Raw genomic sequence first — 15,696 nt, forward strand, 5'->3', positions numbered from 1 at the left:
AAGTTGGGTCTGACTCTTGTGACCCCACGGCCTGTAGCCCACCCGCTCCTCTCTCCATGGGATTTCCCAGGCAAGAATACTGGAGTGGGGTGCCTTTTCCACCGATTTCCTTCTCCACTGGTTACATGCAGTAACAAGCAATGTTCTCATTACTGCATATTTTTCTAGGTATACGAGATAGGGATTACTTCAGAAAGTAGAATGAATATTTTGATCAGTAAAAGGTGAAACAATAAACTGTCTGAAAGCGATGTTGGTTCTTAGGAATCTGTTCCCTAGGGCTGGTCACCTTTGGAACGATGATTACAAACCACGGTGTGAACATCAAAGCTGAAGGATCCGGGCGTGTGGCAGCGACACTGCCGAGGTGAGAAGCATGGCGGCCTTACTAATGAAGCAGCTGACTAGCTGTCCAGGGGTTTCCTCTAGCTGTTGCCTGTACCCTGAAACAGGCTCTGGGCTCACATGTCGGGGGCTGCTTGGAAAAAAGGCTCAGTTCCTACAGAAGCAGCCCAAAGTGAGAATAGAAAGAGGAAAATGGCAAGAGGGTTTTGAGCGTAAAACATTGATTGTTACACAGCAAGATTTTATCTTCTTCACAAGTATAAATATATCTTTAATTATCCTAAGGAAGATGTTGTGCAGTCAACTTTTTCACAAAGCACACACAAATAAATTTTAAGAAAATACTTAAAATTAAATTTTTCTTAGATTTTTTTTTTAAACAAATGAGGTAGAAAAATTAAAGCAGACAACAAGAAGAAGAATGAGGTAGCACAAGAAAATTACTACTTACTGTTATTTTCTTATGATACAAGTTATTCACTTGACAAATACTATCATTTTCTTCCTGGATGACATTTTTAAGCTTTTCTATATCAAAATGCGCATTCAACCACTCTTCCAGAAACCGAGTCATTTCTTTTCTATTACTTAGTACTTGCTGAAATTCAGTCTTTATGCTATGGAAATCACTTTCTGAAAAGTCCTTAAGAATTTCCTGTGAAAAATAAGCATTGAATCACCTGAACATTAGAAAAAGGAAAAAACACCTTACTGAACTTTATTCTTAATATTTTAAAGTAAATATAATTTTAGTTTAAAACTTTAGTTATTGATAATAAAATTTTGGCAGTACAACCTATGTAACAAGGGCAAGTCTACAAATCCTGCTCAAATTAAAGCCCCTCAAAACTATACATCTATGACTAATTATCACAATATATGAACAGTCTCTGGATGTTGCTTTCTGTGCACATAACAGGCTGCACATGGTATTGGAAATTGGATGCTGGCCTCATACTGCTGAGTAGGACACTTCATGTGGAGTTGTAGTGAAAATGTTTCTGACTCCCAGTCACAGATCTAGGGAGTTTCAGAAGGCATTTGGAAACTTATTCTGGGGTTCCATGAATTCCCACTTGATGATATTATATCTATTTTCTGTATCTTTGGGGTTCTGAAAGGACGCTACACTATTATCTGGCACTCTTCACACCTCGCCAGCTGTCATTCTACAACTGATTTTTTATTTTTTGGTAAGTAAAAATGACTCTAAATATATGCAAAGGTACTTTTCAACTTGATAAAAGGATTGACATCTAGTTAAACCCATTTTAAACAAATCATACCTCAATATGTAGATCCATGCTCTGGTTCAATCTGAGGTCCCTTGATTCTCCGGGTGGTACATCATAATCTTGTTGAAGGTGCTGTATTTTCATTAGCAGTTCATTTTGCTTTTCCACTTCATCAATAAAAGCCATTTCATATTTATTGATGGATTCATGTTGTTCTTCCTTTGTCCTTGCAACATAGCTTAGCACATACTTGCAGAGAAACATAAAACAAATTGGGAAATGAAACTTGTAACATGTTTAGATGAAGCTTTAAACCCCTGAGACTATGAGGCAGGATGGCATCTCTTGTTTATCTATGTTCCTTGATTAAATGAGGAATGAGGAAAGAGCCACTCTACTCTCAATTTTCTCTTCTCAGCAACTTGGGAGGATAACTTCCAGGCCTCTCTCTAGTTCTATATTTCTGACTTCCTCCTGCAATACACTTCATAGATGTCCTACAATCACCTCAATTTCAATAGGCTTAAAATGTACATGATTCCTTTCCCTAGAAACCCATCTATGTCTACTATCCTCTTTTTGGTTAATTATATCATCAACCACCCAGGTTTCCCAGCTAGATACCTGAGATCATTTTCAACATCTTCCGCCTACCTTGACCGGGTAACAAAAATGGGTATGACATGTCACAAGATTTACTTGTCAAGTGTATTTAGATGTCTGGCTTTAAGGTGATAATAATTTGAATATCATATGCTGCATGGATCTCTTTAGTAAGTTCTGGATATCCGACTGCCAGGGTTTGTGGAAGAGTATCAGGGCCTGCAGGGGAATTTACCAAACAGGAAGGCCAGATACCAGTTCCCCACTTCCCCTAACTTCCACCATTCCTTAATCTCTTGTAATTTGGCCTCTTCCTTAACCACTCAACTAAAACCAGTCTGACAGAGGTCACCAGTGAGCTCTATTATCAACAAATTGGGGGGATCTCTTCAGTCCTTATGCCGGCTGACACATCTGCCCTCTTGCCCACTTCATCTTTGGCAGACAATTTCACTGACTTCAGTGATAGCACTTTTGCTTGGTTCTCTTCCGTCACTTTGACTTTTTCTAACCTTGAACCCATGAGCTGCTCTTTTCTGCTACTGTCTCTTGAAGAATCTGGGTGATGTTACTCACAGATGTTGTGCAATGTATCACCTATATGAATCCCATTAGTCCTAACATTTCTCCTGACAAGTCTCAGACTCTCAACTGAATGCTTACTTGGTCTCTCTTCATAAACATTCTGTCACAGGTATTTCTACCTCAAAACATCTCAAACTGAACACCTAATCTCTTTCTCCTCTTTATTTCTTAATGGTAATACTGTCTACAAACCTGGCTAAGCCTGAATCTTGATTCTCATTTTAAACTCCTCTCCCTGACCTCGACCATCAATCACATGGACTACTATCTCGAGCTGTCACAGGTTTGTCCCCTCCATCCCAAGAATCCTTCCCTAGTAGGAGTGTTACTTGTTACAGCTTATCTGGACCCAGTGCAACTGTTTCTGGCCACAAACTCATTTCTTCTTTGTCTACAGAGAAGTATCTAAAATAATAACCTGATCATGCCACTGCCAGCACCTTAAAATAACTATCCAATGGCTCTGCCTCATCTACAAAATGAACTCCAAGCTTTATCGCTTAAGCCTGTCTTCCACTACAGTCTTATCTTCTCTAACTTTTTATCTGGTATGTCATACAATCTAAATGTACTTCTATAACAATGCTTATTACCTGTTTATATGTCTGCTTCACTCACTCTGGCAAAGGTCCACTGGCAAAGCTCAGGTTTTGTTGAATAAACAGGTCCTAAGTGCACTGAGGGTCTTGCACACACTGTTCTTAGACCCATGCAATTTTCAATTTAATAGTGAATATGCGAACTCTCAAAAAGTGAAACAAGTAAAAGTTTATTGCTAAGCTGTGTCTGACTCTTTGCAACCCCATGGACTGCAGCACGACAGGCCAACTTTCAAGGTAGGACTTAAACACGTTAGTTAGTAATAGAAATTTACAGCAGTATTTACAAAGATATTACTTAAAAAAATGGTACCTGAAGTTTCATCACGACTCTATGAAATTCCATGGAACACCTCTGGTTTGCAGTGAGAAGTTTCTGGATTTGTTTGGTTTGTGGACATGAAAGTGAGAGGTTTGCTTTTACTCTAATTGAAAGCTCTTTTTGGGTTTCAATTTCCTTCTTCAAATCAAGAGACAATCGATTTAAACATTCATAGTGATTATCCATCTCTGAGTATCTCTTAAGAAGCTCCTAAAGAAAATTAGAATTTATTCAATGTACTAATTTAACAAGAAATAGTCCCAGCCCTAGAACTGCAACAAAAAGATTTACTACTTCTTGTAGGAGGAAAATAAATTATGATGTTTGTGTTTAAAAAACGAAAGGAAACTTATTATTGATTTTGGATTATAAAAATTACTGTGGAAATTTAAAAAAAATTAAATATAACAAAGAAAATCAGAAACAATCATTGTTATCATTTGATGCATTTCCTTTTGGTCTTTTGAACATCCATGATTTGAAGGAGCATTTGTTTATATAAAGTCTGAAGGGAAATTTGAGTGAATTCAATATAGTATGTATTGTAGCTCAAGTCTGAATGCTGTTTTATATTTACAGTGGGCAGTATGAGTGAGCAGATACGTGACCAAGAATCAAACTAATTACTTGTCAATTTGGTGGAGCTTCTTCACACATTTCTATTATTTGCCTAGAGTCTAAGTTTTCTAACCTTTTATCAGAATTTGAGTTTAGATTCCAGCTCTGCCACTCGCTGACTGCGGAAGCACTGAGCCATTTTCACCACTATAAAATGAGATTACAATAACTGCCACAGAGTTTTCTAGGGGATCAAATATTAAATGATACCGGAATATATGCAATCTACAAAATATAGAGATATTATTTTAAAGGAAGTAAAAATTATATTTGTAAAAATGCTTCTATGCCCAAGTTTTACACTTTGTCAGACTTGATTTCAAATCCTTATTCTATTAATTTATTAGCTATGTGAACTTGGGCAACCACTAAACTTCCTCTGAGCCTCAGTTTGTTTATAAATGGAACAATGAAACCTATCTCATGAGGTAAGTACAGTGCCTGCATATGGAAGACAATGAGTCTAGGCCCATAAATACAAATGATGAAAGTCCAGGCAGGTGAACCCTTGGTGAGAGTACAGGTGGAGGAACATCAAGTTGCTACAATCATGTAATAAATAACATGTTTAGTTTAGGGTGTTAAATTATGGAAGGGGCTGGTGACCACAATGAATTTTTTTTTTAATAGTTTAAGGAAAAGCTAGATAGATGTTCATTAATCTGTGGGTGTTGCAGGGGGGATGCTGCCTTTAGTCTTAGAATGAATCATATTATGGCATGAGCAGCACTGTATGCCATTCATTGTACTTTTAAAAAATGCATTCTCAATGCTGATTTCTGTCGGGAACTGTGCTAAGAGATATAGCCATAAGCAACACAAACAGTTTTTAGGGACTGCATTTTAACAGGGGTGACAATAGTCCTGTTGGCTTTACCCTTAGTATATATTCAGAATCCAACACTTTCTCAGCACTTCCACGGCTACCTCTTTGGGCTGAGCCACTATCACCTTGGCCTGGATTACTGGAATTAGTTTTTCAGTTGTCCTCCTGCTTCCACTCATTTTCAACCTAACAGAGCCATTTCTTTAAAATCTAAGTCAGATCATGTCTCTCTCAAGAGATCTCCATCTTAATCAGAGTAAGCCCGCAGTCCGCTTGAAGCCCCACAGCCTGCCTCTTCCTCATTAACTCCAGACCTCACTTCTAACTGGCTGTCCTCCTTCCTGAAGACCTTGGAACCCACCAAGCAACCTTTGTACCTGCTGTTCTCTCCGCTTACACTGCTCTTTCCCTGGATACAGGCCTGTGTGGCTTAATCCTTTACCTCTTTCAGGTATTTGCTCAAATACCACCTTTCCAGTGAAGCCTGATGATCACAAACTCCTCTGTTTTGTGTGTGTGGTGTATGCGTGTATCTATGTATACATGTATATACTAGTGCTAGATTATAAAGTTTAGAAAAGTATTGAGCATTATCTATTTAATCCACATTAGACCTCTGGAAGCGTACAAATATTCATTTGTAACTTTAACAGGAGAACACTTACTTTTATCCTACAGCACTTTTCTCTCAGGCTTCCTATCAGGTGTTGGTTTCCATCACATAGTAACCTTTTTTCATATTTTACCTCTTGGTGGTTCTGTTGATCCTGCTTTGATAGAAAGAAATCAGCAAGACTTCAGCTGTAACTATATTCACATATGTCTAATCATATACTTTGATTACATTTTAATATCTTTTCTATAATAGAATTAAATATAACACATCTAACTTAAAGTAGTCTTAAAAATGCTCAGAAAATAAATAACAGTATCAGTAAGTCTTAAGTGAGTGACCTCAAGCCATCGCTAAAAGTGGCAAAACCACATAATTTTGGAAGATAGGAACTGTTCCTTTACTACTTATAGTTGAAAATTGGATTTTAGATATATTTCCTAGTTCCTACTCTTCCAAATTTCTGCCTTAGAATCACTGCTGCCAACTCGATATGCAAGCAAAACCAAGTATATTACTTATGGTGCTCTAAGTCCTACTGATATATTCTTTCCAGAACCTTGGAACAGAAAATTCATACCCTGTTTATATTTTGTATTTCTGATTAAAAGTGCAAAATAAAATATTATTCAATAAATATTTATTGAATACATTTAGTCTCTATAAATTTAGTTAGGGCCCACTAAAGATGATTTCCAAATGTCTGATATTTCTACTGAGATTACAAATGATATTACTTTCCACTATTTCTTTACTAGAAGATAATGATGAACAGGAAAATGAAATATGAGAATAAAAAAGATTTTTTATAGATTTTATACAATTTCTTATTCATCTGAATTTTACAGAGTGACTCAGGTTCTTTAACATATGTGAATATTTATAAATACATATTACAAGAATTTCCTTATTTATACTTGTCTTTTTTCCTTCAAAACTCACTAACAAGAGCCTATGTTTAAAACTGTACCAGGCAGAAGCACAGAAATGAGATATTTAATCTTTTATAAATCCTTCAAATATTTAATCTTTTATAATCCTTCAAATATTTCTCCACTGAGAATAATGTGATTTCTTGGCTTAGAAATCCTTTAAAAAAACTACAGTGAAGGAAATAGTCTGCTTTATTTAACATTTTTTGTTTTTTTTTTAAAACTACAGAATTAAAAATGTATTTTCTGAAAAACAAAAACACTAATTTGAAAAGATACATGTACCCCAATGTTCACAGCAGCACTATTTACAATAGCCAAGATGCTGAAGCAACCCAGATATCTATCAACAGATGAACAGATGAAGAAGATGTGGAACACATACACAATGGAATATTACTCAGCCACAAAAAAGGAACTACAATTTGCCATTTGCAAAAAACATGGATGGACTTGGAGGGTATTATGCCAAGTAAAATAAGCCTGATAAAGACAAATATTGTATGATACCACTTACATGTGGAATCTAAAAAATACAACAAACTAATGAATTTAACAAAAAAGAAGCAAACTCACAAATATAGAGAACAAACTAGTGGTTACCAGAGGGGAGAGAGAAGGGGAAAGGGACAATACAAGGCTAAGGGATTAAGAAGTACAAACTATTACGTATAAAATTAGCTACTCAGAAATACTGTGCCGTATGGAGAATAGATAATATTTTACAGTAACTATAAATGGAGTATACTCTTTAAAAATTGTGGATCACTGTACTGTATATTACAACATATAGTATTGTATGTCTAGTATACTTCTATTTTAAAAAGTTCTTAACAAAAAATGTGGTATTTCCTGAATAATATTTTGGCTTCTTTTTAAAACTGCATTTTCTATTTGTGTGAAAACTATAGTTAAGTTTCATTATCCTTTACTGTTTGTAGACATAAACACACAACAAAATATTGTCACGCTTTCCAAAAAAAGCTTGATTCTCATAGTTACTAGATAGGGAATGATTCTGAACTCACTCTAGCTATCAGGTCTCTTAATTTTTCTCTGCATTGGTCCCTTTCCATTTTGAGAGACTCTTTTATCTGTCTCAGCTCATCTCTTTCTTTAGCTACAATTTTTATTTCTTCAAGGCTTTCATAAAGTTTCTTAGTCAAATGCAAATTATCCATTTCCACACTTTGCATAGATAAACTTTGGGCCTCAAACTGCTTCTTCAATTGTTTCATTTCATTCACTTTTTTATGAGTTTTACTGACATCTTCTTTCATTTTAAGAAGTTGAAGCTCTTTTCTCTGAAGTTCTTGTATCTTGACATAATTATAAAACAAGTTAGAATACAAACAGAATTCCTTAAAGAAAGTAAAATAGTGTCTATTTATGGTATACATATGTATATATTTATATTGACATATCTGTATCTATGTCCTTTCTAATTTCACAAATAATTTTGGACAGTTATTCCCCCAGAGTTAGGGGCTTCCCAGGTGGTACTAGTGGTAAGGAATGCGCCTGCCAATGCTGGAGACATAAGAGACATAGGGTTCAATCCCTGTATCAGGAAGATCCCCTGGAGAAGGGAATGGCCACCCACTCCAGTATACTTGCCTGGGAATCCCATGGACAGGCTACAGTCCATGGGTCACAAAAAGCTGGACATGACTGAAGTGACTTAGCATGCACATGTTCCCTCAAAGAACAAAACAACATACCTTTTTCTGTAATTCATCTTTTGATTTATTTAAATCCTTTTGAATATTTGAAACCTGAGATGTCTTTTCTGAAACTCTCTCTCTCAATTTATCAATAGTTTCTTGGTGTTCTTTCAAACGGATATGAGCAATTTTTAGTTGTTCTTGTGTTTCCAGTTCCTTTGTTATCAGAAGAAATTGAGAAATATGAGATAAAGGCACATTACCTTTTCTTAACAATGAACTAGCTAAACCAAATCTTAAAAAATACATATTCATAGTTAGAAATAACCAACATGCCACTGCCAAATTAGAATAGTTCAGAAGGACATACAGTCTAAGGCCCTGACCCTAGCCCCACCCATCCCAGTCCTGTAACATGCTCAACTCAGCCACTTATTTTCCACATTTCGTACCATCTGGATGTTTTTCTAAATCAGTATCATGTAAAGAGTGTCCTATTCTTATGCTTAGTTTTCCACTATACAGACGAACCCCACTTATCCAGTGCCTTACTGACAGACACTTGGATTGTTTCTGATTTTGTTCATCACATATGGTGCTGCAGTGAATGCTGTTGTATTTCTGCCTGTATATGTGGATATACTGGTAGGATAAATTCCTACAAGTGAAACTGCTGTAGCAAATGTCTCTGTTGATAGATTTTTAAAATACTATTGTCAAACTGTCTCCCTGAAAAAGGTTATAACATTTAAATTTTCATGAATAGCACCGATTATTTTAAAACTTCTTAGAATAAAAACAGGTATTTGGCAGGAAGTAGGAGGACAACTCACTCTAGCTGTGCTTCCTTGCAGGTCCGCCTTGAGTAGGTCTCTCTCCAGTCTGAGGGTCTCTTCCAGTCCCCTTAGGTTATCTCTTTCTTTCATTACAGATTTCATTTCTTCAAGGTTTTCATGAAGCTTCTGAGCCAAGTTTAAGTTCTCCATTTCTATTTTATTCATAGTTAAACTCTGGCACTTAAATTCATTCTTCAGTTGCTCAATGTCACACATTTTTTTCTTGGTCTCACTAATTTCTTCTTTTAACTTAAAAAGTCTCTGTTCATTTGCTTTCAGTTCTTGGACCTTAAGATAATCATGTTAGGATTAATTGGATCATTTTTTAGGGAAGGATTAAGAATAGTTTCTAAACTGATTAAGACAATAGTTATCCCATTTTACTCATTAATGTGCTGTATAATTTCATACAGGATTTAGTGTCTTTTGTGATATAATATACATGACTACATATAATCTTACATGTATACAGCTCAGCTATACTCAACATATGCATACAGCTATATAACTAAAACTCAGATCAAAATATAGAACACTTACTTTACCTGTGTGCTCTTCCTAGAACAAATCACTATTTTGACCTTTTTCATCCCAGATCAGTTTGTCTGCTTTTTAAAAAATTTTATTTGTTGTCTTTTAAATATTTTATATTGGAATAAAACTGATTAACAATGTTCTGACAGTTTCAGGTAGATAGCAAAGGGACTCAGCCACACATAAACATGCATCCATGCTCCCCGAAACTCCCCTCCCATCCAAGCTGCCACATAACACTGAGCAGAGTTCCCTGTGCTATAAACTCCCCTCCCTTCCAGGCTGCCACATAACACTGAGCAGAGTTCCCTGTGCTATACAATAAGAACTTGTTGGTTATCCATTTAAAATATAGCAGTGTATACCTGTGACGGATTCATGTTGATGTATGGCAAAACCAATACAATATTGTAAAGTAATTAACCTCCAATTAAAATAAATAAAAATAAAATAAAATAAAATATAGCAGTGTGCACAAGTCCATCCTAAACTCCCTAACTATCCTTTCGTTTGCCTACTTTTAAACTTAAGCATCACAATGTAAATATCGATTCTCCTGTTGATAGGCATATGGATTGCTTTCAGTTCTTCGCAATTATGATTGCAGCTACTGTGAGCACTCCTGTATGTCTTTATGTGGAAGAATGCATTCTTTTTCCTTAGGTACATACCCAAGGAGAGAAAATTCTGGGCCACAAGCAGGTATATGGTTCAGGGTTAGTAAAAACTACCAAGCTGCTTTCTAATGTTGCTGAAGTGTTTTATATCCCTCAAGGATTTTAGGCATTACTTTTTATTCTAGGAATATATCGGGTATTCGAACATATAAGCCCCATGACCCCCTCAATACCTTTTCTTGTAATTTAGCATTTGAATTTTCTAAATCCATTTGCATATTTGATATTTCTTCTGCCTTCTCAGAGACAATCCCTCTGAGTTTATCAATAATTTCCTGGTGCTCCTTCAGATGCAAGTGAGCTATTCTTAGTTCTTCTTGTTTTTCCAGATCCTTAATAGGAAAAAACAAAAAACAAAAAACAACATAGCTTAGTGTTATGATAATGAAAGCGATATTTTCTTAGTAAAAATGATAAATTTCTTATTTCTTCCTCCACATCTTTGAGGTTGTTAGAAAACTGTAGGTTTTTCCTTCCCTTGGCCTCACCTCCCCACAGTGTACTCACATTTTTCAGAGGCGAACATGCTATACATGTGCTCTTCTACAACCTGCTTTTCCCCCTAAGGTTTACTTTGGGCTTTCATATTAGAACATTCAAATCTATTTCGTTTTTTTAGGGGTTGCATGTATACTGTATGTGCACACTCAGTCACTCAGCTGTGTCCAACTCTTTTCGATCCCATGGACTGTAGCCCAGCAGGTCTTCTGTCTATGGGATTTCCCAGGCAAGAATACTGGACTGGGTTGCCATTTCCTCCTCCAGGGAATCTTCCCAACTCAGGCATTGAACCTGTATCTCCAGCATCTCCTGCATTGGCAGGTGGATTCTTTTCCCACTGTGCCACCCGGACATGTGCTCAGTCGTGGCCCACTCTCTGTACCCCATGGACTGTAGCCCACCAGGCTCCTCTGTCCATGGGATTTTTCAGGCAAGAATACTGGAGTGGGTTGCCATTTCCTTCTCCACACCTGGGACATATTGCATATATTTACCCAGTTTCCTTGTGATGTACATTTAGGTTATTTCCTATCTTTTTTTAAATCACAAATTGCTGTAACGAACAACTTTATGGTATGTATGTTATGTTTATATGTTTGTGTTAGGAATACACACACACACACACACATACATATTTACTTTTTCTTTATCCAAACAACTGAGTAAATGTACATGCAGGGTAAAGCCCATAAATAAAATGCTGGTTACAGAATTTAAAATTTTCAAAAATAATACCAAATTACCTGCCTAAAAGGTGGTATCCTGTTAACTCTCACTAAAAGTACCACTCATTTCAAAGAAGGGTTCAACGATGTAAGGAAAACATCACATTAACTTGCTGGCAAGAGGAATGAGTGCAACTTACTTTAGCTTTTGTTTCGCTGAGGCTTTCCCTGAGTTGATCTCGCTCCATTCTGAGGGTTCCCTCCATTCTTCTTAGGTCATCTCTTTCCTTAGTAACAGATTTTATTTCTTCAACGTTTTCAAAGAGTTTCTGAGTCAACCTTAACTTCTCTGTTTCTATGCTTTCCAGGATTGAATTCTGAGTCTCTAATTGCTTCTTCAATTGCTCTGTTTGATACATATTTTCCCTGAGATCATTTTTCACCTTAAGAAGTTGATGTTCTTTCTCCTGAAGTTCTTGGACCTTGAGATAATCAAACAGTAAGTTAGGATATAAACAGATACAAACAGAAAGCTAAAACATAGTTTCTAAATTGAATAGGAAAATCTCTACTTATCTTCAGCATTTGGCAAACTCATACCCTGTTGCATAACACAAAAGACCTGATTCAAACTCTCAGTTACTTAGATATTATAAGAAATACCTGTGCTTTTAAGGCCATATTTGTGTTTTCTAAATTCATCCGGATATTTGATATTTCATCTGTCTTCCCTGAAACAATTCCTCTGAGTTTATCAATAGTTTCTTGGTGCTCTTTCAGATTCATCTGGGCAGTTCTCAGTTCCTCTTGTCTTTCCAGGTCCTTTATTATTAGAGAAAGAAAAATAATACATTCAGAATAATACAATTCAACAATATGTAGGAAAGACATAGGGTAAGAAGTAAAAATTCCCCTCCCTCCTTGGGTCTCTCAGTTCTCATCCTCTAAAAGTAACTTCTGGATGTCAATATATTCTAGATACTCTTACTCCTTTTTCCCATCGGAAACTTTTTAATCAGCTCTATCTCATTTTTTACCTATGTGCTGGTATTCCATGGTCTGAATGTGCTGTATTTTTGTTCAACCACAGAGGATTTTTCCTATTGGTGAGGGGGGTTGCTTTATTTTGTTATTGCAACTTGCTGCAATGAATATCTGTCTATAAACATCTTTGCACAATTATGCTAATGTGTACAGATAAACAGCAATAATTGGATTTTGGGGGTTACTGCAAACAACTGCCTGTATAGTCAAAGCTATGTGTTTTCCAGTAGTCATGTATGGATATGAGAGTTGGACCATAAAGAAGGCTGAGCATGGAAGAATTGATGCTTTTGAACTGTGGTGTTGGAGAAGACTCTTGAGAGTCCCTCGGACAGCAAGGAGATGAAGACTAGTCAATACTAAAGGAAATCAACCCTGAATATTCACTGAAAGGACTGACGCTGAAGCTCCAATACTTTGGCCATGTGATTTGAAGAGCCAACTCACTGGAAAAGACCCCAATGCTGGGAAAGATAGAAGGCAGGAGAAGGGAATGACAGAGGACGAGATGGTAGGATGCATTACCAACTCAATGGACATGAGTTTGAACAAGCTCCAGGAGACGGTGAAGGATAGGGAAGCCTGGCGTGTTGCAGTCCATGGGGTCACAAGGAGTCGGACTGAACAACCACCACCATCACATATCCATCCCTCCAGTTTTCCCCAATAGTTGGACCATTTTTACATCTCCACCAACTCTATCAATTACAGTTCTTTTAGGACACGATTTCACATTTACAAGTTGGGTGAAAGATGGTAACTCACTCTACTTGTTGTTTCTCTTAGGTTTTCCTTGAGCTGATCTATCTCTACTTTGAGAGTCTCCTCCATATTCCTAAGGTCATCTCTTTCTTTTGTAACAGATCTTATTTCTGCAATATTTTCATTGAGTCTCTGAGTTAACTTGATGTTCTCCCATTCTGTATTTTCTAGAGTTGACTTTTGGGCCTCAAGTTGCTTCTTCAAGTTTTCCATTTCACATATTTTTTCCCAAGTCTCACTGACATCTCTCATCTCAAGAAGTTGATGTTCTTCTTCCTGAAGTTCTTGAATCTGTGAAAATTATAAAGCAAGTTAGGACATAGGCAGAAAATATTAGGAAAAAGAACTATTTCTAAAATTATGCCAATCATCTTCATAGTTTAGTTTAATGTATGTATTATTCACTAGTAAAGTAATGCTCAAAATTCTCCAAGCCAGGCTTCAGCAATATGTGAACTGTGAACTTCCTGATGTTCAAGCTGGTTTTAGAAAAGGCAGAGGAACCAGAGATCAAATTGCCAACATCCGCTGGATCATCGAAAAAGCAAGAGAGTTCCAGAAAAACATCTATTTCTGCTTTATTGACTATTCCAAAGCCTTTGACTGTGTGGATCACAATAAACTGTGGAAAATTCTTCAAGAGATGGGAATACCAGACCACCTGATCTGCCTCTTGAGAAATTTGTATGCAGGTCAGGAAGCAACAGTTAGAACTGGCCATGGAACAACAGACTGGTTGCAAATAGGAAAAGGAGTTCGTCAAGGCTGTATATTGTCACCCTGTTTATTTAACTTATATGCAGAGTACATCATGAGAAATGCTGGACTGGAAGAAACACAAACTGGAATCAAGATTGCCGGGAGAAATATCAATCAGCTCAGATATGCAGATGACACCACCCTTATGGCAGAAAGTGAAGAGGAACTCTAAAGCCTCTTGATGAAAGTGAAAGTGGAGTGTGAAAAAGTTGGCTTAAAGCTCAACATTCAGAAAACGAAGATCATGGCATCCGGTCCCACCACTTCATGGGAAATAGATGGGGAAACAGTGGAAACAGTGTCAGACTTTATTTTTCTGGGCTCCAAAATCACTACAGATGGTGACTGCAGCCATGAAATTAAAAGACGCTTACTCCTTGGAAGGAAAGTTATGACCAACCTAGATAGCATATTCAAAAGCAGAGACATTACTTTGCCAACAAAGGTCCGTCTAGTCAAGGCTATGGTTTTTCCTGCGGTCATGTATGGATGTGAGAGTTGGACTGTGAAGAAGGCTGAGCGCTGAAGAATTGATGCTTTTGAACTGTGGTGTTGGAGAAGACTCTTCAGAGTCCCTTGGACTGCAAGGAGGTCAAACCAGTCCATTCTGAGATCAGCCCTGGGATTTCTTTGGAAGGAATAATGCTAAAGCTGAAACTCTAGTACTTTGGCCACCTCATGCGAAGAGTTGACTCATTGGAAAAGACTCTGATGCTGGGAGGAATTGGGGGCAGGAGGAGAAGGGGACAACAGAGGATGAGATGGCTGGATGGCATCACTGACTCGATGGACGTGAGTCTGAGTGAATTCCGGGAGTTGGTGATGGACAGGGAGGCCTGGCGTGCTGCGATTCATGGGGTCGCAAGGAGTCGGACACGACTGAGTGACTGATCTGATCTGATGTATTATTTTCTTCCTTAAGGGATATGAAGAACACAATAATAGGATGTCATTTTCTAAACAACACAAGACCTACGTTTGCCTGTCAGTACCTGAATTTCCTAAACCTCTCTGGATATTTGTTCCCTGATCTGTCTTCTCTGAACTATTCCATGCATTAATGGTTTCTTGGTACTCCTTCAGAAGAATATAAGTAGCTTTTAGTTCTGCTTTGATTTTCTGTTCCTTTATGATTTGAGGAAAATTAATCTAACTTAATAGTGAACATCATCATTATTACCTTAACACTACTTTTATAACCAAAAAACATCAAAAGAGGGAAACTTACGTCAGCTACAATTTCTTTACTGTTTTCTTTGAGTTGGTCTGTTTCCTTTTGAAGGCCCTCCTGTACCCTTTCCAGTTCATCTCCTTCCTTAATTATGGTTTTTAATTCGTCTTGACTTGCTTGAAGTTTTTCAGTCAACTTGAGCCTCTCGCTTTCTTTTCTTTGTAGTGATGAGTCTTTGGCTTTGAGGTGTTCCTTTAACTGTTCCAGTTCACTCATTTTTTCCTGAGTCTCACTGATTTCTTTGACAGTAATAAACTGTTGCTCATAAAGCTTTTGAGTCTAAAAAAGAAATAGCCAAAAATATACTTGCACGCAAACACACATAAAAATGTGCTTATATATGTA

At 36.9% G+C, this 15,696-nt stretch overlaps 1 protein-coding gene across 6 annotated transcripts in view; it reads right to left on the reverse strand.

Moving 5' to 3' along the window:
• The window catches only part of CENPE (centromere protein E), an 84,322-nt gene that overhangs the window by 15,536 nt on the left and 53,090 nt on the right, over positions 1-15,696 (reverse strand). For 3 of the 6 annotated variants that reach the window (XM_055587858.1, XM_055587859.1, XM_055587856.1), the window contains 11 exons: positions 15,349-15,630; positions 13,365-13,652; positions 12,219-12,377; positions 11,756-12,037; positions 10,563-10,721; positions 9,176-9,466; positions 8,400-8,558; positions 5,799-5,903; positions 3,681-3,899; positions 1,632-1,829; positions 797-1,000 (listed from right to left, as the gene is read on the reverse strand). In XM_055587858.1, the coding sequence (XP_055443833.1) occupies positions 797-1,000; positions 1,632-1,829; positions 3,681-3,899; positions 5,799-5,903; positions 8,400-8,558; positions 9,176-9,466; positions 10,563-10,721; positions 11,756-12,037; positions 12,219-12,377; positions 13,365-13,652; positions 15,349-15,630 (2,346 nt within the window). Of the gene's footprint in view, positions 1-796; positions 1,001-1,631; positions 1,830-3,680; positions 3,900-5,798; positions 5,904-7,706; positions 7,998-8,399; positions 8,559-9,175; positions 9,467-10,562; positions 10,722-11,755; positions 12,038-12,218; positions 12,378-13,364; positions 13,653-15,348; positions 15,631-15,696 lie in introns of all 6 variants that reach the window. The other 3 variants (XM_055587861.1, XM_055587857.1, XM_055587860.1) reach the window with 3 other exon arrangements.

The sequence above is a fragment of the Bubalus kerabau genome, chromosome 7 (genome assembly GCF_029407905.1).
Source record: "Bubalus kerabau isolate K-KA32 ecotype Philippines breed swamp buffalo chromosome 7, PCC_UOA_SB_1v2, whole genome shotgun sequence".
Classification (NCBI taxonomy): Eukaryota; Metazoa; Chordata; class Mammalia; order Artiodactyla; family Bovidae; genus Bubalus; species Bubalus kerabau.